Source organism: Trichechus manatus, unplaced genomic scaffold (assembly GCF_000243295.1).
Source record: "Trichechus manatus latirostris isolate Lorelei unplaced genomic scaffold, TriManLat1.0 scaffold00120, whole genome shotgun sequence".
Lineage (NCBI taxonomy): Eukaryota > Metazoa > Chordata > Mammalia > Sirenia > Trichechidae > Trichechus > Trichechus manatus.
The window spans coordinates 3176924-3203009 of NW_004444056.1; the positions used below are offsets into that span (position 1 = coordinate 3176924).

Here is a 26086-nt window from a genome sequence, read left to right on the forward strand (position 1 = left end):
GAAGGCTTACAGAACAAAATAGTTTCTCATTTAACAGTTACTACAAATGTTGCCCTATGACAATGGTTAACAATCTCACAACACATCAACAGTATCCTTACTCACCCTTGGGTTCCCTGTCACCAGCTTCCTTGTGCCCTTCTGCCTTCTGGGCCTTGTCACTGGACTACTGTACCTCATTAGTCTCATTTGGTTTTATGGGGCTGTCCAATCCCAGGCTGAATGGTGAACCTCAGAGATAACTTTACCACTGAGCTAAAAGGGTGTCTGGCCTTTCTTCTTTTAAATACAGAATTCACTGAGGACATAAAAGATCCTCCAGATTTAAAAATAACTTCATAAATGCAGTGGATTTGTGTCTTTTATTGCCTTTTTTGTAAAAGACAGAATTTAATTCAGAGATCTGAAATTGGGGAATAAAAATGTTTAAAAATTGTTAGCCTAAAGCCTTCCTGCATAGTGAGTATCTCATGGGAGGTTGTAAAACACTAAGCCATAAGCACCCTCCTCAGTCCTGAATTGGCGTTTCTGAGGATCCAGAGCAGTAAAAGGTGAGAAATAACACTGCCAGCTGTTGTTTAAGGTGTGTCATTTGTATCATATCAGCTGTTAACAAAAGATGGCATGTTCGTGAGAGTATTATGGGAATTAGACTTTTTATTGGTCTTAGAAGAGTAATTCCAAGGTTGAAAAACAGCTGTCCTTTACTGGATAGCATTCATTCATTTACTTAAACATAGTGCCTACTTATGCGCTAGGCACTGAAGATACAGAGATAAAAGATACGGTTCCAGCTTTTGATGACCCTGTGTGGCTGAGGTGATAGACAAGTAAATATCAACAATATTGATACAGTATGGATAAGATGCTATGAAATTACAAAAGGGAGCCAGGCATATATAATCTGTTTTAGAGTGGTAAGGATGACTTCTTAGAAGAAGTGACTGAGCTAAGTCTAACTCCTTACCTTGCGCACTCCCCGTGACCCAGTTCCTACCAACCTCTCTCCTGCGAACCTGTCTTGTAGCAAGTTTTAACCATTCCCACCTCACCAGGCCTGGCCTTGTTTCTTGCTGGAGTTTACCAAGCTGGCTTCTACCTTAGGGCCTTTACACTATGTTGTGCATAGAGCTCTCTTTTCCCTACTTTCCTGTCTTTTGGAACCCTGGTGGCAATAGTGGTTAAGAGCTATGGCTGCTAATGAAAAGGTTGGCAGTTCGAATCTGCCAGGTGCTCCTTGGAAACTCTGTGGGGCAGTTCTGCTCTGTCTTATAGGGTGGCTATGAGTCTGAATCGACTCAACGGCAACGGGTTTGGTTTGTGTTTTTCTCCCCCCTGTGTTTGGGTCATTCTGACCTCTAAGCTTTAATGTTACTTCTTCTCTGAGGCATTTTTTGATGAACTGATCTAAGTTAGCCCCTAGGCCATTCATTCTCTATCACATCAACTCATTTTAATTCTAAGCCCGTTTGTCAGTTACTTTTCTTCACACACACACAGCCCCCTGCCCAAGAATGTAAGGTGTATCAGATCAAGGACCTTATCTGTTACCTTCACTCCTGTATCCCCCCCCAGAAAAACAAACCTGTTGCTGTCGAGTCAATTCCAATTCATAGCAACCCTATCAGACAGAGTAGAACTACCTCATAGGGTTTCTAAGGAGCAGCTGGTGGATTTGAACTGCCAACCTTTTGGTTAGCAGCCAAGCTCTTAACCACTGTGCCACCAGGGCTCAGTGGATACATATTTCACTGAATTAATTAATCCACTAAAAATTTTTTAAATCAGGAGAGTGACATGATTAGATGTGTTTTAGGGTTACTCTTGGAAAGGGGGCAGGAATCATTGGAAGGAGGGAGACTATTCCATTATTACATCCGTTAAGGTGAGATGTGACAGGGCCTAGGTTGTAGCATCTCTATACCTTGCATAGAGGAGATGCTTAATAAATGTTTGTTGAGATAGTTAGCAACATGGATGTTGAAGTTGGCTGTGTTCAAATCCTGATTCCATCAACCCCTAGCCTCAGGTTTCCTCTTTATTAGAATGGGATAACTATATGAAAATTTAAGAGAGAAAATGTATGTAAAGTACTCTGAATAAATACTTGTTAAATGACACATTCTGTAGTTATTTTGGTAGGAAGAATGGCTGGAAAGGGTAGTGAATGGTTAAACTGTTGAATAGTCAGCCTGAAAGGAGTTCACAGAAAGTAGTAGTTGGCATTTTTGTGTGTCTGTATTGACGTTCTTATCTTCACTTGATAATCTTTGTAGTTTAAACAGTCTAAATTATAGCGTACTTGGGCTTGAACATTTATTCAGGAGGTAAAAAACAAGACAGTAAGAGTATGGAGAAAGACGCTTAACCTTTGGCCTTGATCTGGGGCTCATAAAAACAGTTTTGAAGACGTTTTGAAGAAGCAAGATGAATTTTAAAGTTCTAAGTTCGAATTAAAGATCTGAGCGTCTTAAAAATATGTAACATTCTATAAAGTGCTTCCATGTTGTAATAAATCATTAAACAACCCTGTGAGGTAAGTATTTTATAGGTGAAGTTGATACTCTTAGAATTCAGTTTCGTTTTCACTTTCACTACTCAGTGGTTCATGGAGAGTAGGAGTGTAATTGGTAAAGAATTTGGGCTGTTTAGAGTGATATTTTCAGGTAGGTTTATAACTATCTATAAATCTTTCTATAAAGCATTTCCTAATCCTTCCAGTTGTGAAATCTGAATTGTATGGCAGAGGGACTAACAAGCACACACGAGTTACAAAAAGGGCAGGAAGTTTTGGGGAAATGTAGGATGTTGGAACTGTTGGTGTGTAGCCTGGAATGGTGGGAGATGAGCCTGGAGAGGGGTCGAGGCAAAGATGGGGAAGGAAGTTTTATTTCAAGCTACATATACAATTTGAAACAAGCAGAAATGGATTCATCTAAAAATCATTTTTTCTTTCCTAATTAAATGTTAACACATGCATGCTTGGAACAATTCTGATAACATGTAAAGGAACAAAAATAAACTGGAGCTAACTACTGTTGATTTTACCTATACATGCTACTCGGATCGTACTCGTAAAGCTCCACATGGTGATGACTACAACTGAAATTGAAAATCCAAAAAAAATAAACAATGCAGAGTTGGAGAGATGTTTTCTTGGTATCTCAAGTTAGAACCCAAACCATGTTTTCTATAAAAGTATTTTTATAAATGATAGTTAAGTCATAGGTGGGCTTTTGTTTTATGTGTCCTGTAATACAACCATAATTTATTATTTTATGGGAGAAAACATTTAGAATTTTGAACAGCCAGTTTGGAAGCATAACTTACATGTTTATTAGAACCTGTCTGTATTAATCATTTTAGAAATTGGAATACGTGTAGAGTTTTGAAGAAATTTTAAGAGAATCACACTAGAAGCTTAGAATATGGATCTTGGGAATAGAAATAGGGTAAGTTTACTCTAACTACAGGTTTCTAAACCTGGCTGGAATTTTAAGTTCTAGCCCTGAACTGCTGTATTACGATCTTAAGTGGACCTCAAGAGTCTGTATTTTTGAAAAACAATCTTCTTGTTTATACCTTCATGTTTGGCCTGTGTCTTAGTCATCTAGTGCTGCTATAACAGAAATACCACAAGTGGATGGTTTTAACAAAGAGAAGTTTATTCTCTCACAGTCTCGTAGGATAGAAGTCCAACTTCAGAGCATCAGCTCCAGAGGAAGGCTTTTCTCTCTGTCAGCTGTGGAGGAGGCTCCTTGTCATTAATCTTCCCTTGCTCTGGGAGCTTCCCCATGCAGGAACCCTGGGTCCAAAGCACATGCTCTGCTCCTGGCACAGCTTTCTTGGTGGTATGAGGTCCCCCCACTCTCTGCTCGCTTCTCTTTCCTTTTATCTCTTGTGAGGTAAAAGGAGGTGCAGGCCACACCTCCACACCCCGAGGAAACTCCCTTCACAGTGGATCAAGGATGTGGCCTTAGCAAAGGTTTTACATCCTACTCTAATCCCCTTTAACATAATCTAATCTTGCCTCATTAACCACAGGCAGATATAAGGATTTACAACACATAGGAAAATTACCATCACAAAATGGAGGACAACCACACAGTACTGGGAATCATGGCCTAACCAAGTTGACACATGTACTTGGGTGACACACTTCAATCCACAACAGCCTGGCACATCACCAGTTAGACTGGCAGTTGGGAACCACTGCTCTTGTGCCTTTCTTTCTATGCCTGTTGGATCTTTTGCAGTGTTTAGAAAAAAGACCAGATCCCCAAATAGTTATTGGGAGGTTTAGAATTTATAGAAGGAAATATACACGCTCACTGTTCCATTGTCCCAGCAATGGTATAAGGAATGATTTGGAGGGGTATGTGGTACTTTTAAAGGGTGAACCAAGAATGTGTTCCAGTCCATACTGTCTTTGCATTATGAACTCCTAGAAATTATCTATTCTTGGACAGAATTTTTAAATAAGTTACAGGTGAGATTAGGTTCACTCATTAATTTAAAAAGTAGTAGCATTTATTATTTCTGAAACATTGTGCTAGCAACTGGGGATATAGAGATGATTATAATTCTGTCCTTTTTTTTTTTAATCATAGCTCTTAAAGTCTGCCAAATCTCACCAGGGAATCACCAATCTAACTAAATGTAAGCACAAATAAGATATGTTGAAATTTAATTGTCAAAATGTTTGATTTCCTGGTTGAACCAGTAGTTCTCAACTCTTTAACTGTGCTTGAAAATCTTTGGTGGAGTTAAACCAAAAAAAAGAAGCAGAAAATACAGGTGCTAGGGTCCCACTTCAGATGTGTAAATTTAGAATCTCTAGGCTTGAGCTAGTCCTAGTGTATTTTTAAAAAGCTCCACAAGTGAAACAGGCCCAATCAAGGTTCAAAAGCAACCACTGTGTTTACTAATCTTCCCCAGTGAAAAGTAAATGGGTGCATGGATTTGTCCACTACATGCCAGGCACTGGGCAATGTGGTAAACAAGACAGACCTCCTCCTTGCTTTATAGACTATTTTATAGGCTAAAGGGGAAAACATACACCAGATGAGTGTGTTGAATGTTAGAAAAGTAATCATAAGTGGACGGAAACAGGTGATACTACCCTTTTTGAATAAGACAGACATCGTCCTTGTCCTTACAGACTAGGCTAGAGGGGAAGACAAAAACCAAATGAGTGTTGAATGTTAGAAAAGGAATCATATAGAAACAGAAACAGGATATGTTAACCTTTTGAAACTCAAGGAAGACCAATCTGATTAAACAAATATTTGATTAAATCAATGGCTGATTATTCTGATTGATTAATGTTTATAATGGAATTTAAAAGTTGAGTAGGGTCTTAGCAAGGTGACAGTATAGGAGGAACTATAGTCCATGCAGAGGAAACAGTATGTGCCAAGGTCCTGAGGTAAGAGCAAATGATGTGGAAGAAGAATGTGGTTGGAGCACAGGAAGCCAGGGAGAGAGCGGTGACCGGATGCTTGAGGCTGGCAGTGAGCCGAGTGTCCACACACAGCCGTGGATTTTAGATTTCATTCTTAGGACAATAAAAATGCACTGAAAGATTTTTTTTTTTAAAATAATATTGTGTTTTTGATGAAAGTTTACACAGAAAATTAGGTTCCCATTTGACGATTTCTATACAAATTGTTCAGTAACATTAAATTTTCCACCATATATCAAAATTTCTTTGTGTTCTGTTGTTCTGCTTTCCCTGCCTCTGTATCTTTTCATCTTTGCTGTAGAGTAAATGGTGACCATTTGGTTTTATACAGATGGTTTTTTATTGGAGCACCATACTTACGGGTAATATCCTTTATTTTGTGTGCCACTCTGTTGTTTCACTAAAAAGTGATCTCGGGATAGTTCAAGGTTTAAAAAGTGTCTCAGGGATAGTCTTACCAAGTCCTCTCATCTCCACTGGTCTTGTTAGTCTGACTTTTTCAAAGAATTAGAGTTTTCTACATTTTTCTCCCGTTCTGTTTGGGACCATCTGTTGTGACCCCTGGTCATCACAGTCGTTAGTGGTAGCCAGGCACCATCTAGTTCTTCTGGTCTTAGGGTAGATGAGGTCGTGTCTTGTGTAGGCTGTTAGCCTTGTAGATTTGTTTCTTCTCTAAGACTTTGGCTTCCTTCTCACTCCTGACCAGTAGAGACCAATAGTTCTATCTTAGACTGCTGCTGACAAGCTTTTAAGACCCCTGACGTTACTCACTTTACTAGGATGCAGACATGAACTTTGTGAACTATATTATGCCAACTGACTGAGTTGTCCCATGAGACTAAGGTCCTAAGCCTTCAAACCCAGAAAATCTTGCAAGGTGTTTGGTTATGTCTGAGGAGTGTCTGGAGTTGTGTCTTCTGTCTGCACATATATATCTGTACATACACGTACATATAGATACTTCTACACACGTGTGTATATGCCTGTTCCTACCTGTATACCTCTATGCCAGTACACATACACACGTGACCATACACTCTTTTTGTTTTTTTGGTCTTTGTTGGAGTTGTTGCCAAATTATATATGTCAGATTCTTTAGTACAAGCATCCTTTTCTCTTGAGCGCTTCTCAGTGACATTTACTTTGGTCAGGTTGTGCTCACTACATCCACATTTGGTGCCACTTTTCCCATCACCAAAAATGACAAGTATCTATGATCTAGAGCATGATTCTGCCGCCCCCGCCTCCCTCCCCCACAACAGCTTTGGTGGCGCATTTGTCTGCTAACCAAAAGGTCGGCAGTGCGAATCCACTAGCAGCTCCTTGGAAACCCCATGGGGTAGTTCTGCTCTATCCTGTAGGGTCACTGTAAGTTGGAATTGACTTGACGGCAGTGGGTTTATTGTTGTTTTGTTTTTATTCTTTTAAAAGAGGGATCATACAATGTGTGTCACATTGAAACATTTTTTAATTTTATGAAGTTAAATTATTTGGTGAACTATAACACATACAGTTTATTGTACACTTAATGAAATTCAGTAGAACATTACTCATATCATACCCACTTATATGCCTGTCCTTGGTTGTATCTCCCACCCTCCACTACTCTGAATTTTCTATTGGTTATTCCCCTGCTTTATAGTTTATTACATCTGTATCCTTGAATACTATATGGTTTTGTTTTGGTTTTGTTTTCATTTTATCTGTTATTAAATGGAATTGTATAGCATGTATTTTTCTGACTTGCTTTTTTAGTTCAATATTCTGTTATAGGGATTTACTTATATTGATGTGCATAGCAGTAGTTCACTTTTTACTGTTGTATAGCAATCCATTGACTTAGCATTTATTTATCCATTCTATTATTGATGGGAAATTGGGATGTTTCCAGATTTTTGTTACTACAGACAGTGCCACTATGAACATTCTTTATGTAACCTGGTACACAAGTGAGGTTTCTAAAGAGTAAATACCTAAGAGTGAAATTTCAGGTAGAGCCATAAGGTGTGGTCCTGATACTGCCACACTGCTCTCCAGTGTGAGTGTACCAAGTTAGTCTCTCAGCAGAAGTAGATGAGTTCTCCAGTTGCTCCATCTTCTTTTTTTTGTCCAGTGGTTGTGAAATTATATCCCGTAATGGTTTCAGTGTTAATTTCCTTGATCACAGTCACACGCCGCATAACGTCTGTTAGAGCAGCGGCCAACCACCTGTACAGCTGTGGTCCCATAAGGTTATAATAAAGGTTAGAAGTGCTGATTGGAGAACAGGATGTAGCAGACATAACTGGGCATAGTGAGCATAACAGCTTCCCACATGCAGCACGTGTATCTCATGTCTCTTGTATACGCAGCAATTGTGCTGCCAGACATATAATGGTACAGCACCTATAAACCCAAACCAAACCAAAATACATATGTCTCGATAGTCATAAACACCCATGTTACTGCCTTATGTGTGTACTGTACTGTACTTTCTATCGTTATTTTAATGTGAACTTTCCCTACTTACATATGAAAATTTACCATGTAACAGTGTATGCTTCCACTCGTAGGCAGCAGCATTCAATCTCATCTATTGCCAGATACATTAGCTGAAATATGGTACTGTATCTGTGTAGTATCTTGGCTATTTAGTCAATACAAGTACACTACAATATCCAATATAGCTTTGCTAAGTATATAATCCAGCGTTGGCACAACATCAAAATCACATACATCCTGTTTCATTTAACATATCATGGACATTAAACAACGCATGACTTTACTAATGAGGTTGAACATCTTTAATTATGTTTATGAGCCAGTAGTGTTTCCTCTATTATAAAAAGCTTGTTCATGTTGTTTGCCTGCTATTTATTGGGTTGTCTTTTTGTATTGATTCATAGGAATGCTTTATATATATTGAATACTAATCTTTTGTCAGGTATATAGGTTATAAATATTATCTCCCAGTTTGTGACATGTTTTTGTCTCTTTCTGATATACTTTGATATCAAAGTTGTAATGTCATATACATTAATTTTTTCCTTTAAATGTACACTATTAAGTCCTATATTTATGGATGAAATGATATATCTTCACTGTGGAGTCCCTGGGTGGTGCAAATGGTTAAGCTGTCAACTATGAGCTGAAAGTTGGCCGTTCAGACCCACTGAGAGGCACCTCGGAAGACAGGCCTGGTGATCTGCTTGTGAAAGGTCACAGCCTTGAAAACCCTGTGGAGCAGTTCTACTCTGCACGTATGGGGTCGCAGTGAGTTGGAATTGACTTGATGGCAACCAACAACAGCAGTGATGGTGGATATTCTTGTCCTCATCTTGATCTTAATGGGAAAGTTTTAAAAACATTTCACCAGTATTTCAAGCATTATTCCCCGCCTGATTTTCCAGATTAAGGAAGTATCACTAAAGAGTTTTAATCTGGGGAGTGGTGTGCTCAGATTTGTGTTTTGATTACTCTGGCTGCAGTGTGCAGAATGGATTGGAGTGGGCAAAGTATATGCAAGGGAATGGGATAGGCAGCTACTGCAGTAGTCTAGGGAAGGAATGATCACTGTAGCTTGGACAAGGCTCTTGGCAGTGGGAAGATGGAAGTAATAGTAATTTGACAGACATTTGCGAGATGGAACAAATAGGAAATAGGTATTGATGCTTAGGCATGCAAGCTGAGTGAAAAGAGACGGGGAAAATGAATGCCAGATTTTTGGCTTGAGCAGAATGGATGATGGTGCTGTTGATGAGATAGAGGATACTGCAAGAGGAGCAGGTTTGGAGGGCAGTTTTGGACACAAGTTTTGAGGCACCTTCTAGGACCCAGGTGGTGATGTTAAGTAGGCCATTGAATACACACCCAGGAGCTCAGTGGAGGAGCTAAGCTCGAGTCACAGGTCAGGGAATCATTGGATATGTAGATGCTAATTGACACCGATGGTAGCTGGGCTTCACCTAGGGGGTGTAGCAGGAAGAATACCTGAGATAGTGCTCTAGGGCCAGGTAGAAGGTAGGAGGAAACCTAAGAGACAATATGTGGTGCAGAGAGAGCCAAGGGAAGACTTTGTTTCAAGAGTAGAGTCATCAGCTATGTTGAATTCTGCTGAAAGGTTAGGCAAGATGAGGACTACAGACTGTCAGGTAGTGTGTCAGCAAAAATAGCTGGAATAAGGCTTCTGCTGCTTACACCTCCAGTTCTCATGCAGATGTATTTGATTGGTTGATCCTCAGTCAGGTGCAAGAGATCCCAGAGAAAATAGTTTCTAGCCTTCCAACTTCTCCAGTACAGAAAGACGTAGAAGAGGATGGGGTAGGTGGCAAGAATCAGTTCTTCAAATACGTCTCAAATCATTCCCATAAAGTAGTGGGGTTTTGAAATAAAAGGAAAAATTGATCAATACTGAGAGGGAGAGATTGAAGATGTACACGGGAATAGGTGATAATAGCTTATGGTTCCTCAGAAAGCAGAAGTGGATGAAATCTAGGGCACATGTGGTGACTAATAGTAGGGGAGTAGGTACATCTTATCTCTTCTTGTAGATAGCCTCTTAATACCTAGGATGGTTTTCAGAGTGGCAGTAGAATCTCAAGTGCTATATTTAGGCTATCACAGCCTCTACAAAGTCCCTAGCTCATTCATAGGCAGTGTAGGTAGGTCATAGTCAGAGTGTGCAGACCAACGGCAACCATGAGGACAGCTTACTTTAAGCAAACAGGTAGGAAAACTTCTTGTGCAAATAAGAGAAGAAAATTTACAAAGAGGACCGTATTGAAATAGGTTCTATACCCACTAAAAAAAGAACAGATCCTACATAATGATGAGCAAAGAAAGGACCTATGGTTATAGCCACTGGGTGCTTAAGGGGGGACCTCACAGAGCATTTCATCTTGACAAGCTTACCCTGGATCCAGAATCTGGCCATCAGCCTGTATCACAGCAGAGCTCCCAAAGGGTGACCACATTCTTGCAGACTGATTCAGAGTAACCAAATTTGTAAAGATAGATGGCTAAGGTAGACTCTCAGGAAAGCAAGGCAGGGATGTAACATTCATAAAGACTCTACAGTGTAGGCCACAATAATTGGACCCTGATAGAATGGGAGAAAAATGTTGAGCAAAACCTCAAATTCATTTAAAAAAAAAAAAAAAAGACTTACTGGACTGGTTGAGACTGGAGGACTTCCCGAGACTATTGCCATGAGATCCCTAAGGTCACCTTGTAGCTGAATAACAGATTGGCTCACAAAATAATGATTATCACCCGTAAGTACTGTGGTCCTTTAAAAAATCACCTATAGGAGAACAAATGGTCAACAATTAAAGGAAAAATGAGAATGTAAAGTGGGGGGGAGGGCAGGGGGGGCAGGGAAACTAGGTTAATGGAAACGGAACAGCCAGAACGGGAATAATGAGAATGTTCACACATTGTGAAGAATTTAACCAATGTCACTGAACAATTTGTGTAGAAATAAAATATTACTTAAAAAAAAAAAAAAGACTCCCCAGTGTAACCTGCCTGAAACAGCAGAACCATTCTAACAGAGGAGTGACAGTACATGTGTACACTAGGGGAGAAAAAGAACAAACATGAAAGAGAATTTCTTGATGCTTGCAGTGCAGTCCAGGCTGAGACAGAACACCTGAACTGGCCACAGAGGATCCCAGGAGTGTTCATGTTCAGGTCTGTTCCTAGGACAAAAGTGACTTGTGAATCCCAGTGTCTTCTCTGCTGTAACTGCTGTTAGTTAACTTTTCACTAGCTCAGATTTTCCTTACCTGCAGCCCATCTCCCCACTCAGTCTCAGCAAATGATCTTACCTCTAACTTCACAGAGATTATAGAAGCAAGCATATGTGAGGAAATGCCCCCTGACTCTTCACTGGCAAAGCAGTAAACTTAACCAATGTGCATTTCTGTGCTTTCTCCCTCCATTTCTGTTACAGAAGAGATGAGGTCCCTCTCATCCTACTTCCAAAGGTGAACCTCACCACTTCTTTTTGTAACCCATAAATGGAATCAGATTATACAAACTATTTGATGACATGCCTTTTTTCCACTTAAAAATGCACGTTTGAGAGTTTTCCATGTCATTTAACATAGGTTTGCCTTATTTTTTCTGAGTATCTAATATTCCATTGAGAAGGTACTGTAACTTATTTAGCCACATCTCTACTGTCACCATCTAGAATATTTTCAGTTTTTTGCGGTTACAGTGGTCACTTTTTAAAAAAATTTATTGTCACAAGGTATTTGATAATACACTGTTGCTATACTTTACTAATAATCTTTAAAAATTTGATATTCTTTTTAAATTATTTAATATTCAGTCTTCATGTTATAAGTTTGTTTACTGAACCCACTGTTTTCAAGTTTTTGCTTAAAATGTTTTATTATGATAAACTTTAAATAGAAAAATAGAATCTTAATCATTAACAGTAGTGTATCCACTACTGCTATCATGATAACATTTGCTTCAGATTTTTTTTTTTTAAAGAAATGCATCAGGCTTTTCTAAAAGTCGTGTATATCCCCCTCAATGTTTTTATAATTTTTTAACCTCATATGTGGAATAATAAATAGTAGTACTCTGGTTTTTTAATTAAATGCATTGTGAAACATGTCATTCTGCACTCGCTTTTTCTTTGGAGATGTATCCGTGTTCATCTTTTTCAGTTTTTATCCTTTTAAAGCTAATGCAGATGACATTGAGGTCAAAGCCACCAGGGGTTTGACCGAACAGAAGCCGTCACAGGAAAAGCTAAGGTGTTACTTATGTTGAATAGAAAGTGTGTGTATTTTTTTCTTCTTCCTTGGGTCCAGAGTCCCAAGTAAATAATAGGATTCTCTTGATCTTACTGAAACTTCTACTTTTCAGTCTTTATTTCTATAATTTTTCCTTCAGTTGTGGCTTTTTTTTTTAAATTTTTTTTTGACCTTGTGGCTTTTGAAGGGTTCTTTTTTTTTTAAAAAAAAAATCTGAAAGTTGATCATTTTGGAAAAACTGAAATATGTACTCCATTCAGCTTTTATGTGGTTTAAAAGACTACAGAGTGTGTCTTTGAAGGATGGACCTGTTTTATGTTTGTTAGTGGCTTTTCAGAGTATTAGGTAATAAAAGAAGAATATCAGTTTTATTTACCAGTTCTTCAAAATACAGTATTATGCTTTTCTTTCAGATTGTGCTTTTCTAAAATCCACAGATAGAAAGTAATTTATCTTGTTTTATCATAGACTTATGAAATAATTTAGATGGCTAAATGAGGTTTAAGTGTTCTTTTTCTATTTTCTTGAGCTTTCTTCAGTCAGTACAAACACAAGTTTGTTTTACTATCTGAATTTATATGATTTGAATGCTGATTAAGTGAGCTCAGGAACTGAATAGATTTGGATAAAACTCTCACTAGCCAAACGCTTGATACTCTTCAAAACTCAGGAACCAGGTGTATAAGTACTAAACTACTTTATTACTCTTCAGTATTCTTGTATAAACAATTAAGCAGTCAGTAAAGCAACCTTTTTCAGTGTTGAACTGCTCTAATTCTTAGAAGGTTCTTATTTATATTGACTTGAAATACGCCTCCTTAGCTTGATTTTTTTTCCGGTTGTTCATAATTCTTTCAGGAGCCACATAGAATATGCTCCTTCACCTTCTTCAAGCTAATCAGCCTCAGGTTTTTCAGCCTTTCCTCCTGAGGGTCTCTCTCCTGGACAGTGAGCTCTAGCTCTTCAAATGTGGTCCATCTAGCACTGCAGGCTAACGGGCATCAGCTCTTCCACAGCTCTTAGCTCCTAGGAGTCGGCGTTTACCAAAAACCTCTGCCGTGTTTCCCCTACAAAATTTAGTCCTCTAAAAGCATAGGAACAACTTGTGTCTTCTCTTGCTCAAAAGCCTTTGCTGCCTCTCTGGGCCGACTTTTGTCCCTAGCCTTCACATTTGGGCATAATCCCCCTTCTCATTGATTGCCAGTCTCTCCTCTGCCAGCCACATCTAGCCAAACTAGGCTACTGTTTGTTCCCACTCTGCTCCCTTGCCCCCTTCCTGCTTTTTTTGGAAACTATTTGTCTAGAATGTAATGGTAGGGTTGCTTTGAGTCGGAATCGACTTGACAGCAACTTTTTTTTTTTTTTTTTTTAATGAAACATTGCATGACATTTTCCTTCGTACAACTTCGTGCCTTAATTTCCAGGCAGTATTGCTAGTTAGTAAATATGTCCATTTGAATATGTTTAAAATATTTGAATTTTTTTTTCATGCTTTAAGTGAAAGTTTACAGTTCAAGTCAGTTTCTCATACAAAAATTTATATGCACATTGCTGTTTGACCCTAGCTGCTCTCCCTGTAATGTGACAGCACACTCCTCCTTCCACCCCAGATTACCCATGTTCAACCAGCTCCTGTCCCTTTTTGTCTTCTCATCACGCCTCCAGACAGGAGCTGCCCATTTAGTCTCATGCATCTACTTGAGCTAAGAAGCACTCTCTTTATGACCCCATAGTCCAGCCTAATCTTTGAAGAGTTGGCTTCAGGAATGGTTTCAGTTCTGGGCTAACAGAGAGTCTGGGGGCCATGTCTTCTGGGGTTCCTCCAGTCCCAATCAGACCATTAAGTCTGGTCTTTTTACTAGAATTTGAGTTCTGCACCCCACTTTTCTCCTGCTCCCTCACGGACTCTCTCTTGTGTTCCCTGTCAGGGCGGTCATTGGTAGTAGCTGGGCACCATCTTCTTCTGGTCTCAGGCTGATGAAGTCTCTGGTTTATGTGGCCGTTTCTGTCTTTTGGGCTAATATTTTCCTTGTGTCTTTGGTGTTCTTCATTCTCCTTTGCTCCAGGTGGGTTGGGACCAATTGATGTATCTTAGATGGCTGCTCACTAGCTTTTAAGACCCCAGATGCCTAAAATAGTCGGGAATTTTTGCCCCCCCCCCCTTTTTTTTTTGCAAGCATTGAGAACTAGTGTTGATGGTAGGGATTATATTGATTTAGCTAATCTGTGAACCTAATTTTCAAAGCTATATATATATATTTTGGTATAGCAATTGAAAAATCATCAGCACTCGTGCATTATAGAATTTTTTAAAAATTTATTTTGTTACTAGTCTTTGTTTTGTTTAATATATTATTTAAGCAATAATATGCCAAGAAATGGCAGAGCTGGAGGCTAGGGTAGAGCTAACTACTTTTAAGTAGAGGTTCTAGTTTAATACCATTCCTTTTTTAAAATCTTCTGTCTTATTTTAACTTAGAGCAAAAGATGGACAGCTTGATATAGGCATAATAAATCATTCAAGGAAGTATATAGCTCGATAGCATGTTTTGTTTAATAGGGTAAAAAGTCAGTTAAGTACTTCTGTAAGGATTGCAATCAATGTTTCTTTTCCCTTTATTCTTAAAGAAGTCTTTAATATTTAAAAATTATGGAAATATAACTTTATAGTAATGAAACATTTTTTCTACATTGATTCTCCTATCTTTGTCTGTCTTCAGTTTGCATACTTGTCTAACAAAAGCCTGCCCCTCCAGTAAGTATTTATGAAAGGAGGATAATGAGAAACTGGTGGTGTTAATCTCCACTGTGTGAGCCCAGTGTCTGTTCTGAGAAAGGCCCTCTTGTCATAAGGAAGGCAGATAATGGCTCTGCTTAGCTGCACTTTGGCGTTGAGAACAAGAACTGGTTTAGTAGACAGTGTGCAATCCATGGAGGCATACCCTGGGTTGTTACATATTTCTGTAGCCTTAAAAGAAATGTAGACAAATTAATTCACTGATTGAACTAAGTTATCACAGAATAGTAACTAGTGGTGTGGATTTTCAAAAATGTATTACATCATTATGATTTTAGAAAATATTCTTTCCTTAGAAATCTTTGGTTTCAAGTTGTAATATAATTTTTTTGTTTGTTTTTTCAAGGAAAGTTTGTGCTTTTCAGGAAGTTTTTAGCACGTAATGGCCAAAAATAGAATGCAACAAAAATGATCACCTTCACTTGACTTGCTGCTGCTGCATAGCTAATGAGCTCAGCCTTTCATTTTTATTATTCAAAAGTTAGGTATGGAAGGTCAGTGACAAGACATTGTAAACTAGACTTTTACAGTGATTTAAATGAAAATATTAGACCTTGATGGATTTCATAATATTCTTTGGCCAAAATCTGACCGTGATTCAGAATCACCTGAAAATGGGACTTTCATAATTATGGGATTTTAAATCTCACCCTCAGACATTCAGATTTAGTAGATTTCATTATTTAATGAGGAGTGTCTCTTTTCTACGTGTACATGTGTGTGAGGGTGTTCCCTGTGTGCACACACATGCCAGTTTTACCATTCCCAGCTACTTGGACTACAGTTTTTTCTCTGTTTAGTGTAAAGGTAGAAATTGTGCCAAGATTTTCTCTTAGTAGTTGCCAGGATCATAAGACGTGCCATTTTAGAGCTTCAGAGCTGAAGGCACTTGGAGATTCGATCTTCAAATGGATTGTAGCTTCTGAGGTTCATGGAGAGTCATCTGGGTGGAAAGAAATGATCAGTTATCTGAGGTCTCAATTTGTAGCTTCACTTGTAGCCTGCCGGCCTGTGCCTTGGTCCTTACAGTCTCCATGCGGTCCTGGAGACCCAGGTGGCCAGTGGCTGGTCTCTCGTCCTAACAGTGTTCTTTTCCACGTGGCTTTTTCCTTGCAATACCCAGATAAAATTCTCTACTTTTGCAAGTTAGCATGAAAATAATGAATAACAAGTGCCAGTGTAAGTCATAATAGTTTTATGACATAATTTTAAAAGAGAACAAAAATCCCAAGTTACTGATTCTGTAATGCATGGTAAAATGTGTAACCTAAAAATGATTTTGCTTAACAATTAAAAATAATAAAAGTATGGGCAGCAACTAGCACACTTTATATTTAAAAACTTGCTAGTTAGCTAAGAACCTAATTTTAGTTGTGAAGTGTTTTAATTAGAAAAATTCTGTTGTTTTACACATTTAAGGAAAAGTGTTCTATCACTGTTTTCTTCCTATACTGCCTATAGTATTACCAGGGTTTCTAGTTTTGCTGAGTTTTCAGGTTAGAAGCAGTGCAGGGAGCAGCAGTGAACAGTGAGAGAAACTAAATTACAGAGAATACCTGTAAAATTAGAGAAGGAACAAATGAGGCACTCAAGGAAATGAACAAAACAAAAAATACTGTCAAAATTTAATTGAAAATTCTTAAAAGTTAAAATCCTGGCCTCAGTGTAAAAAAAATTGATCATAATAAAATTAAAGATTTTGTTTATGTTAAACATCGGTTTCTAAATATTTCTAAGAAATGGGATCAGTGGTCATGTCAGTGCATGAAAAAGTATAAGACAAATGGAGGAATATGCTAGCCACTAGATACGTCCTAACAGTGTGCTAAAGTATTACTCTATTCACATTTGTTTTATTATTTTCTTTCCATATTGATGAAACAGCCAGACCAAATCAATTTGGAATGCCTGGGATAGTGCCACCGTATGTTCCCCCTCAGATGCTCAACATTCCGCAGACCTCTCTACAAGCAAAACCTGTGGTAAGGGTATTTCTGTTCTTGTGGCCACCAGTTAGCGATGTATCTGGTGGGGTATGGTTGGCCTTTAAAGCTACACGTGTATTAAATTTTAATGATTGCTACAATTTCTCTAACTCTCAGTGGGTATGTAAAAGAGATGCAAATATTTGTTGAATTAAAAATAGGCCAAGAAAAGGAAATATTAACCTAAATCTGGGTCCTATAGGCAGTCATTTCTCTCCATGAGCATGATATGTGTGATTTTGTTTTGGGTCCCACAGATGCCAAGCCCAGGTGGTGCTCCGGGTCAGGGTCCATACCCCTATAGCCTCTCTGAGCCGGCTCTCACTTTGGAAACAAGTGGAAAGAATTTGGCTGAGCAGAACAACTATAGTAACATTCCTCATGAAGGGAAACATACTCCATTGTATGAACGATCTTCTCCAATAAATCCAGCTCAAAGTGTCAGTCCCAACCATGTGGATTCAACTTATTTTCCTGGTTCTTCTACATCATCATCCTCAGATAATGATGAAGGCAATGGAGGAGCTACAAAGTGAGTCGTACACAAAATAGCTGTACTCTTCCCAAATGTATAGAGGTAGCTGTCGGCTTGCTTTATAGTTCTTGGGTTACCTGGGGAAATTTTGTGTTCTAGCTGATTGGACAGAGTTCTAGCTATTGGACAGAGTGTTGTTCTCAAAGGTCCAGTTTGTTATAGATAGGTGATGATGTTCATTCTGCTTGGACTGGAGCTGCTTGGATATTAGAGAGGAAGTACAATTTTTTCTTAAGTACACTGTAAGATTTCCAAGATTTTAATTTTGCTATATATCAGCCCCATGGCTTTGAACTGTTGGAAACTTGGGCTACTTCTTTTATGGGAAAGGGTTTTAGAATAATTGATTTGTGTGACCACCGAAACATGTGGTAGAATCTATTTGGTTTGGTGCTTCTGACCCTTAGTCTCTCTTTACCCAGGAAAGCATTTTGATTAAGTTAGAGACCTTGTTGTTTTTAATATCTTGGCTCATAGATAAATTAAACTCTCAATTTCCCCTCCTTTCTCTAAATTTAACTGCTCAAATCCCAACTCAGTAGCTCATAAGACCATCTTGAAATAACCAAAACCATAGAAAGCTACATTAGACCAGGCTGAAGTTCTTGTAGAGAAGTATTTTAAACAGCCTATCTCCCTGAATAAGTGAGTTCACAAATATACAGAATCTGATTGAGGAAATCTAAAATGTATACTCACTCCCCACCCTTGCCACCTTTAACTATCTTATGTTCCTAAGAAACTTGATTTTTAAAAAAGAAGTAAAAAGACAGGAAATGTCTTTTCCTTTAAATCTGTACCTTTTTTTCCTTAATTTGAACTCTAAAGTATAGATAACAAGGGGAAGATTAAAACGAATGTTAGAAGAGACTCTAAAACTTGCTCTTAAAAACAGAGTAGCTAAAGCGAACCGAAGAAACGATGAAGTAAAGGAGCCGAACAGAAGATTTCAAAGGGCAGCTTGAGAAGACAAAGTAAACTATTATAATGAAATGTGCAAAAACCTGGAGTTAGAAAACCAAAAGGGGAAGAACGTACTCAACATTTCTCAAGCTGAAAGAACTGAAGAAAAAATTCAAGCCTTGAGGTGCAATATTGAAGGACTCTGTAGGATTGCTATGAATCGACTCAGTGGCATTGGGTTTGACTGTTTTGGTATGGGCAAAAAATTGAATGCCTCAGGAAGCACAAAAGAAGATGGAAGGAATACAAAGAGTCACTGTACCAAGAAGAATTGGTTGACGTTCAACCATTTCTGGAGGTAGCATATGATCAAGAACTGATGATACTAAAGCTGCACTGAAAGTATTGGCGAAAAACAAGCCTTCAGGAGTTGACAGAATACCAGATGAGATGCTTCAACAAACGAATGCAATGCTGGAAGTGCTACCTCATCTACGTCAATTATGGAAGACAGATACCTGATTTAACGACAGGAAGAAATCCATATTCATACACATTCCAAAGAAAGGTGTTCAAATGGAAAGTGGAAATTGTTGAACAATATCATTAATATCACATGATAGCAAAATTTTGCTGAAGATAATTCAAAAACAACTGCAGCTGTACATTGACAGGAAACTGCCAGAAGTTAAAGCAGGATTCAGAAGAGTGCAACAAGGTCTGTCATTGCTGATATCAAATAAATCTTGGCTGAAAGCAGAGAATACCAGAAAGATGTTTACCTGTGTTTTATCAATTACACAAAGGCATTTGACTGTGTGGATCATAACAAATTATGGATAACATTATGAAGAATGAGAATTCCAGAACATTTAATTATGCTCATGCGGAACCTGTACATGGATGAAGAGGCAGTCATCTGAACAGAACAAGGGGATACCACATGGTTTTAAAATTAGAAAAGGTGTATAGCAGGGTTGTATCCTTTCACCTTAACTTATGCCATCTGTATACTGAACAAATAATCTGAGCAGCTGGACTATATAAAGAAGAACGTGGCATCTGGATCGGAGGAAGACTCATTAACAACTTGCAATATGTAGATGACACAGCCTTGCTTGCTGAAAATGAAGATGACTTGAAGCACTTATTGAAAATCTTCACAGCTGGGCCAATACACAACATCATGATAGGTGGAGGAAAAAAATTGAAGTTATCAACAATGTCATGCTACTTGGCTGAACAGTTAATGTCCATGGAAACAGCAGTCAAGAAGCAGAACAACATATTGCATTGGGCAAATCTGCTGCTAAAGACCTCTCTAAAAGCCTCTGATAAGGTGTGCCTGACCCAAGCCATGGTCTTTGCATTCATCTTATATGTATGTGAAAGCTGGTTTATGAAAAAAGATGACAGAAGAAGAATTGATGGCATTCACATTGTGGTATTGGTGAATAATATTGAATATACCATGGACTGCCAGAAGAATGAACAAATCAGTTGTAGAAGAAATACAACTAGAATGCTTCTCAGAAGTGAGGATGTCTTGCTTACTTTGGACACATCATCAGGAAAATGGGACTTTCATAATTATAGGATTTTAAATTTCACCCTCAGACATTCAGGTTTAGTAGATTCATTGTTTAATCAAGAGTGTCTCCTTTGTACGTGTACGTGATAAACAGCAGAGGAGAGAGGCCTTCCATGACCCTCCGCTAAATATGCCCCCTGCTCATTATTGTCTGTTCATCGTATCCTTTTTGACTCCTTAATAGCACTTGTAAGTGTCGTTAACACAGTTGTGCTTCCCTCCATCCTCCGTAATAGATTGTAAGTGCTACAAGGGCAGGGCCTGTGTCTTTTATTTGCCAAGATATGCTCAATAAATACTAATTGGATAGGACAAACTGTTTGCAACATAATACAAAGGCTTAGTTTCTACAATTTAAAAACATGTTCTACGGTACAAGTTAAATATTACCACAAGGAAGCAAGAAGCCAAATTCAGACCGTGGGGCATTCTACAAAATAAATGACCTAGTTTCTGCACTGTTAAATTAGTGGCATTTAAAAAAAAAAAAAAAGGGATGGTGATGGGTTAAGGTGACTGTTACAGAATAAAAGAAACTTTACCACAAAAGAAAAAAAGCTCCCTACAAATTAAAAAGGCAAGTGTTCACAGGTGGTCAACAAACGTGTAAAATGGTGTTCACCCTCATTTAAAAAATCAAAGGAATGCAACTTAGAATAAGATATCCTTTTTTTTTTTTTTAAAATCTATTCAGTTGTCAAACTTTTTTATTTTAAAAGATAAACTTCAGTGTGGGGAAACGGGTGGAGTTGGTGGGACATGAACTATTTCACTCTTCAGGCAGGAATTACTAAGATTCGTCAGCATTTGGAGTGGGCAGTTCCAGGACCCATGTGTTTCTGAGAGCTGTAGGGCTGTCTTCTGTGGAATGCTTGTACCATACATGTATGAATATAGCATAGGAGGTTCATTACAGCAATATTTGTAATAGCAGAAAATATGCATGTGACCTAAATGCCTATCAGTAGAGAACAACCATACAAGGGAATATCATACAACCTCTAAAGAGAATAAGAGAATGTTGTGACATAAAAAGAAGTCCATGATAAATTGTTTTGTGAAAGAACAGTTGCATAACAGCAGAATATGAGAATATGTGAGCTAATATTTCGGTTCAGATGGTAGCAGCCTTTGCTCTGAAGTGTGCTAATATCCCCTTTATCTCCCATCCTCAGGATTCTTGGTTGACTTCATTTCTGGAGTCTGGTGTGCTTACTTTTATGCCTATTCAACTGAAATACTTTAGAATTCTTTTGTGTTGTTTGTTTATTTTCTTTAATACCTTAGCCAGCATTTTAGTTATTTCCATTGGGTGTATGTATTTCACCGTGCTGTTAGAATGGAAGTCATGGGTTGTTGCTCTTAAGACGTCTTTTACGTTTCCCTTTAGAATGTTTGCAAAATCTATATTAGGAAAGAAATTCTTAGAATGTGAATGCCATACTTCTTGTTATTGTTAGGTGCTGTCGAGTCCTTTCCGACTCATAGTGACCCTGCTTATAACAGAATAAAACATTGCCCAGTCCTGCACCATCCTCATGATCATTGCTATGCTTGAGCCCATTGTTGCAGCCACTGTGTCAATCCATCTCGTTGAGGGTCATCCTCTTTTTCGCCAACCGTGCACTTTCCCAAGCATGATGTCCTTCTCCAAGGGACTGGTGGCTCCTGATAACATGTCCAAAGTATGTGAGACAAAGTCTCGCCATCCTCGCTTCTAAGGAGCATTCTGGCTGTACTTCTTCCAAGACAGATTTGTTCACTCTTTTGGCAGTCCATGGTATATTCAACATTCTCCACCAGCACCATAATTCAAAGACGTCAATTCTTCTTTGGTCTTCCTATTCATTGCCCAGCTTTTGCACGCATATGAGAGGATTGAAAACACCATGGCTTGGGTCAGGCGCACCTTAGTCCTTAAAGTGACGTCTTTGCTTTTTAACACTTTAAAGAGGTCTTTTGCAGCAGATTTGCCCAGTGCAATGCGTCATTTGATTTCTTTACTGTTACTTCCATGGGTTTTGGTTGTGGATCCAAGTAAAATGAAATCCTTGACAACTTCAGTCTTTTCTCTGTTTATCATGGTGTTTATTGGTCCAGTTGTGAGGATTTTTGTTTTCTTTAGGTTGAGGTGTAATCCATGCTGAAGGCTGTAGTCTTTGATCTTCATCAGTAAGTGCTTCAAGTCCTCTTCACTTTCAGCTAATTATAGTTATGGCTAATTGTGCTATCTTTCCAACAAGGATTAGAGACTAGCTACATTGGAGTTTCCTGTTGAAAGATCAATCTAGAGTTTAATTAGCTACTTCTCCCTTCACTTCTGCAGAAACACAACCTTCTTTGTAGCTGTTTGTGTGTCTCTGTGTCTGCTGGAGAAAAATAGATCAGGTACCTTGGGGAGTTACTCCAGATCCATGACAGTTACTTTGGCAGTAAAATAATAAAGAAATGGGCTGATTTCTGGAGTATCATCAGCATATACTTCTTGCTCTAGTCTTGGTTTAAAAAAATTTTTTTTTTTGATCAAGCCATTACCCTTTGTTTTCTTCTCTTCTTGGCCTTTGTCAAGTCTTCGTAATCCTATTTTTGTTGAATTAAGAATTACAGTTGAGTGTGGAGATGTTTATTTTATATTGTTTTCATAGATTCATTTGGACTTTTAGAATTTGAATCAAATTTGAAGTTGCTGATTTGAAGTTTTTGATTCTTCGTTTTTATATCTTTATTTTCTAATTATCATCCCAATACAAAGTTATATTGAATCCAAACATTAGAAACATGTAAAAATGGCATGGGGGCGGTGTCTGACCTCCTCTAACTTCACAAGGGGGAAGAAGAAGCACAACTTAAGGCTGATTTCCGTTAGGCAGAGGTCAGACACGCCTCCACCCTCCACCTTTTTACCAGTTCTGATACCAGCCCTCCTCTTCCCTTCCCCCCCAGGGCACTCCACTTCTTTACTGAGTTTGACAATTCATTGTAGTGGCCACACAGAACTCATAGACTATACTCATGATTAGGGAGTTTATTAGGGGAGTAACAGGTTACAATTCAGGATCAGGTATGACTCAGGATGCAGGCCAATCCCTGGCCCTCGGCCCCTCAGGCTGGCCCAGCCTCTGCAAAGCTCTTTAGTTCCACCAGTAAGTGCCCAGAGACACCCCACTCCTCCAGTAAACCTCCTGCCCGAAGGTGCTCAGCTGTCCACCTGTAGAAATAGAAGTTGAAAATACCTGTAGGTATTTTCAAAAGATTGATGAATATTTAAACACCTTATTTTTCTCTACATATACTAACATTACAAAAAAAAAAAAAAAACAAAAAAAAAAAACACAACAAAAAAACCCCAAACCACTTGCCATCGAGGTGACCCTGACTTACGGCAACTCCGTGCGTGTCACAGTGAGTAGAACTGCACTGCACAGGGTTTTCAGTGGCTGATTTGTCAGAAGTAGATCAACAGGCCTTTCTTCTGAGGTCCCTCTGGGTGAACTTGAACCTCCAACCTTTCAGTTAGCAGCCTAGCACAGTAACCATTTGCACCACCCAGGAACTCCATATGCTAAGATACACTTTTTATAGCAGTGGGGTCTTCTTTTATGGACTGCAACCTGCCTCTTTTTCTTTTAATTAATATATACTTATATGTAATAAATGTATGTACATAAGTATATATGTATTCTTAACTGTATATATAAGTATATATGCATTATTAACTGTACTTAATATTGCTTCAGTATTTTTTTTTGCATGTCATGCTGACATTTTAAAGTGGACGTTTAAAAGTCCTACTAGGAGAGAAGACTAACTTAATTTTCATTAACTTTGTGACTTTATTTGTATAGATTCGTTTCATTTCCCTATATATTCACATACATATTTTAAGTAGGGAGAAAAGCCCAAAGTAAAAGTATATCTCCACATTCATTATTTATTCCAAGGTGTAGTACTATGGTGACATCTGTTGAATAAGCTTTGCAATCCCTCCCCCAGTTAATTTACGCTACCATGTGGCTCTGTAGGACCACATCTGGATTGTGAAAGATGAATCAGTAAGGCAGGACTGCTCAATCTCAACGTCTGAGGGGTACCAGCACCGAAAACCAGCCATTGCCAAGAACCAGTTCTTAAAAAGCTTCTGGCTGTAATTTCTAGGTTCTGGTTGCTGTTTTTAGTTGTGTAACCTCAGACTCACTAAGCCCCAGGGCACTCAAATGTGGATGAGAAGCTTGTTGAGTTGTTTTGTGAATTAAATGAGCTGCTGAGTAAGCTTTATAAATAGTAGCTATCGTTTTTATTTAAAAATTAACCATTGGTGCAATGAAAAACCAAAGCATTGATTTGACTTTTAATGTAAAATAGTTCAGTATCCCAGGAAATAAGCTCCTAATGCTTCTTTTTTTCCTGTAAAGTGGTGTTGATGTTTTTCTTTGAATTCTTCTCAGACTTCATTTCCACAGAAATGTGTGGTTCACAAACGAGTTACCTATTAACCTACTGTAGGATATCTAGTTATACAAAGGCTTGAAGTTAAGTGAATAGCTTAAGTGGTATTATGTCAGACAAATGGCTACTATATATTTATATTTTGACTTTTTTAACAAATGGTATAATTTCTAATATTCCTTTATAAAAACAATTCTGAATTTTATGTTTTGGCAAAAATTAATCATATTTGCCATTAGATAGTGTGTGTGTGTGTGTGTGTGTCTGTGTCTGTGTCTGTGTGTGTGTGTGTGTCTCTGTGTGTGTGTGTGTGTCTGTGTCTGTGTCTGTCTGTGTGTGTTACAGGTATGTGTTGCTTAATGTCCACAATACGTTCTGTGAAATAGGATGTTACGTGATTTGGATGTTGTGCGAACACCATATCATATATGGGAGAGAGGTGTGCACGACATTCACTGGGTGGGCCCGGGACTGCACCGCCACCACCACGCAGAGGGAATGCTTGAAAACTTGGCTCCACCATACCTGATCCTGCATGGTTGCAGCCCCACTGCTAGCTCACTTGCTCTCCAGCCTGCCTATGGCCCCCAGGCGCACAGCCAGCTCCCTTCCCTTCCTTCCTCCCTGCCTGTGGGCTTTAAACTCTTCCAGCCCTGCCTGCTTCTCTGCCTTTGCCTACTCCCCCAGCCGCCTTTCCTGTTCCTCCATTGGACCAGGGTCCCTGCGCAGAGAAGCTCCTAGTCCGGGGGAACACCGAAGAGAAGAAGGCCGACAGAGAGAAAAAGCCTTCCCCTGGAGCTGACGCCCTGAATTTGGACTTTTACCCTACTTTAACTGTGAGGAAATAAACTTCTCTTCGTTAAAACCATCCACTTGTGGTGTTTCTGTTACAGCAGCACTAGACGATTAAGACACGCCATTACATAAGGAATCCTTCTCAGGTCCCAGATTTTAATGCCTACTTGTTATGTGACAGAACCTGACTGTGTGACATTGACTTAATCAGCCATGTTTCAGTAATATTAGAGCACCTGACCCAGTGCACGTCCCTTGGTGAGCACTAGTAAATATCTGTTGAATGAGAATTTGCCTTATATCAAGTCTTTCCATTACATTGCACCACTATAGTTCATACCCTTATTTCTTTTCCTTTTTTTTTTTATTATTGTAATTAAATGCAGTTTACGTTTCAAGTTAGTCTCACATTAAAAAAAATATATATTTTTTTTACATACATCGTTGTGAGACCCTAATTGCTCACCCCATTCTGCGACAACACACTCCTCTTTTCCGCCCCTGATTCCCCATGACTATTCAACCAGCTTCTAACTCTCTCTGCCTTCCCATCTCACCTCTGGACAGAAGCTGCCCCTTTGGTCTCTTCTATCTACTTGACTAAGGCACACGCTTCATGAGTATCACTTTATGTCCCACAGTCCAGTCCAATCCCTGTCTGAAGAGTTGGCCTCGGAAATTGTTTTAGTTCTGAGCTGATAGAGAGTCCAGGGGCCATGCTTTCCGGGCAGCCTCCAGTCTCAGATCATTAAGTCTGGTCTTCTTACTAGAATTTGAGTTCTGCACCCCATCGTTCTACTGCTCCATCGGGACCTTCT

At 38.8% G+C, this 26086-nt stretch overlaps 1 protein-coding gene across 3 annotated transcripts in view; it reads left to right on the forward strand.

Moving 5' to 3' along the window:
* Nucleotides 1–26086, forward strand: part of FAM120A (family with sequence similarity 120 member A) — a 177345-nt gene that overhangs the window by 74323 nt on the left and 76936 nt on the right. For all 3 annotated transcript variants that reach the window (XM_023738616.1, XM_023738617.1, XM_023738618.1), the window contains exons 6-7: nucleotides 16898–16995; nucleotides 17256–17530. In XM_023738616.1, the coding sequence (XP_023594384.1) occupies nucleotides 16898–16995; nucleotides 17256–17530 (373 nt within the window). The remainder of the gene's footprint in view (nucleotides 1–16897; nucleotides 16996–17255; nucleotides 17531–26086) is intronic.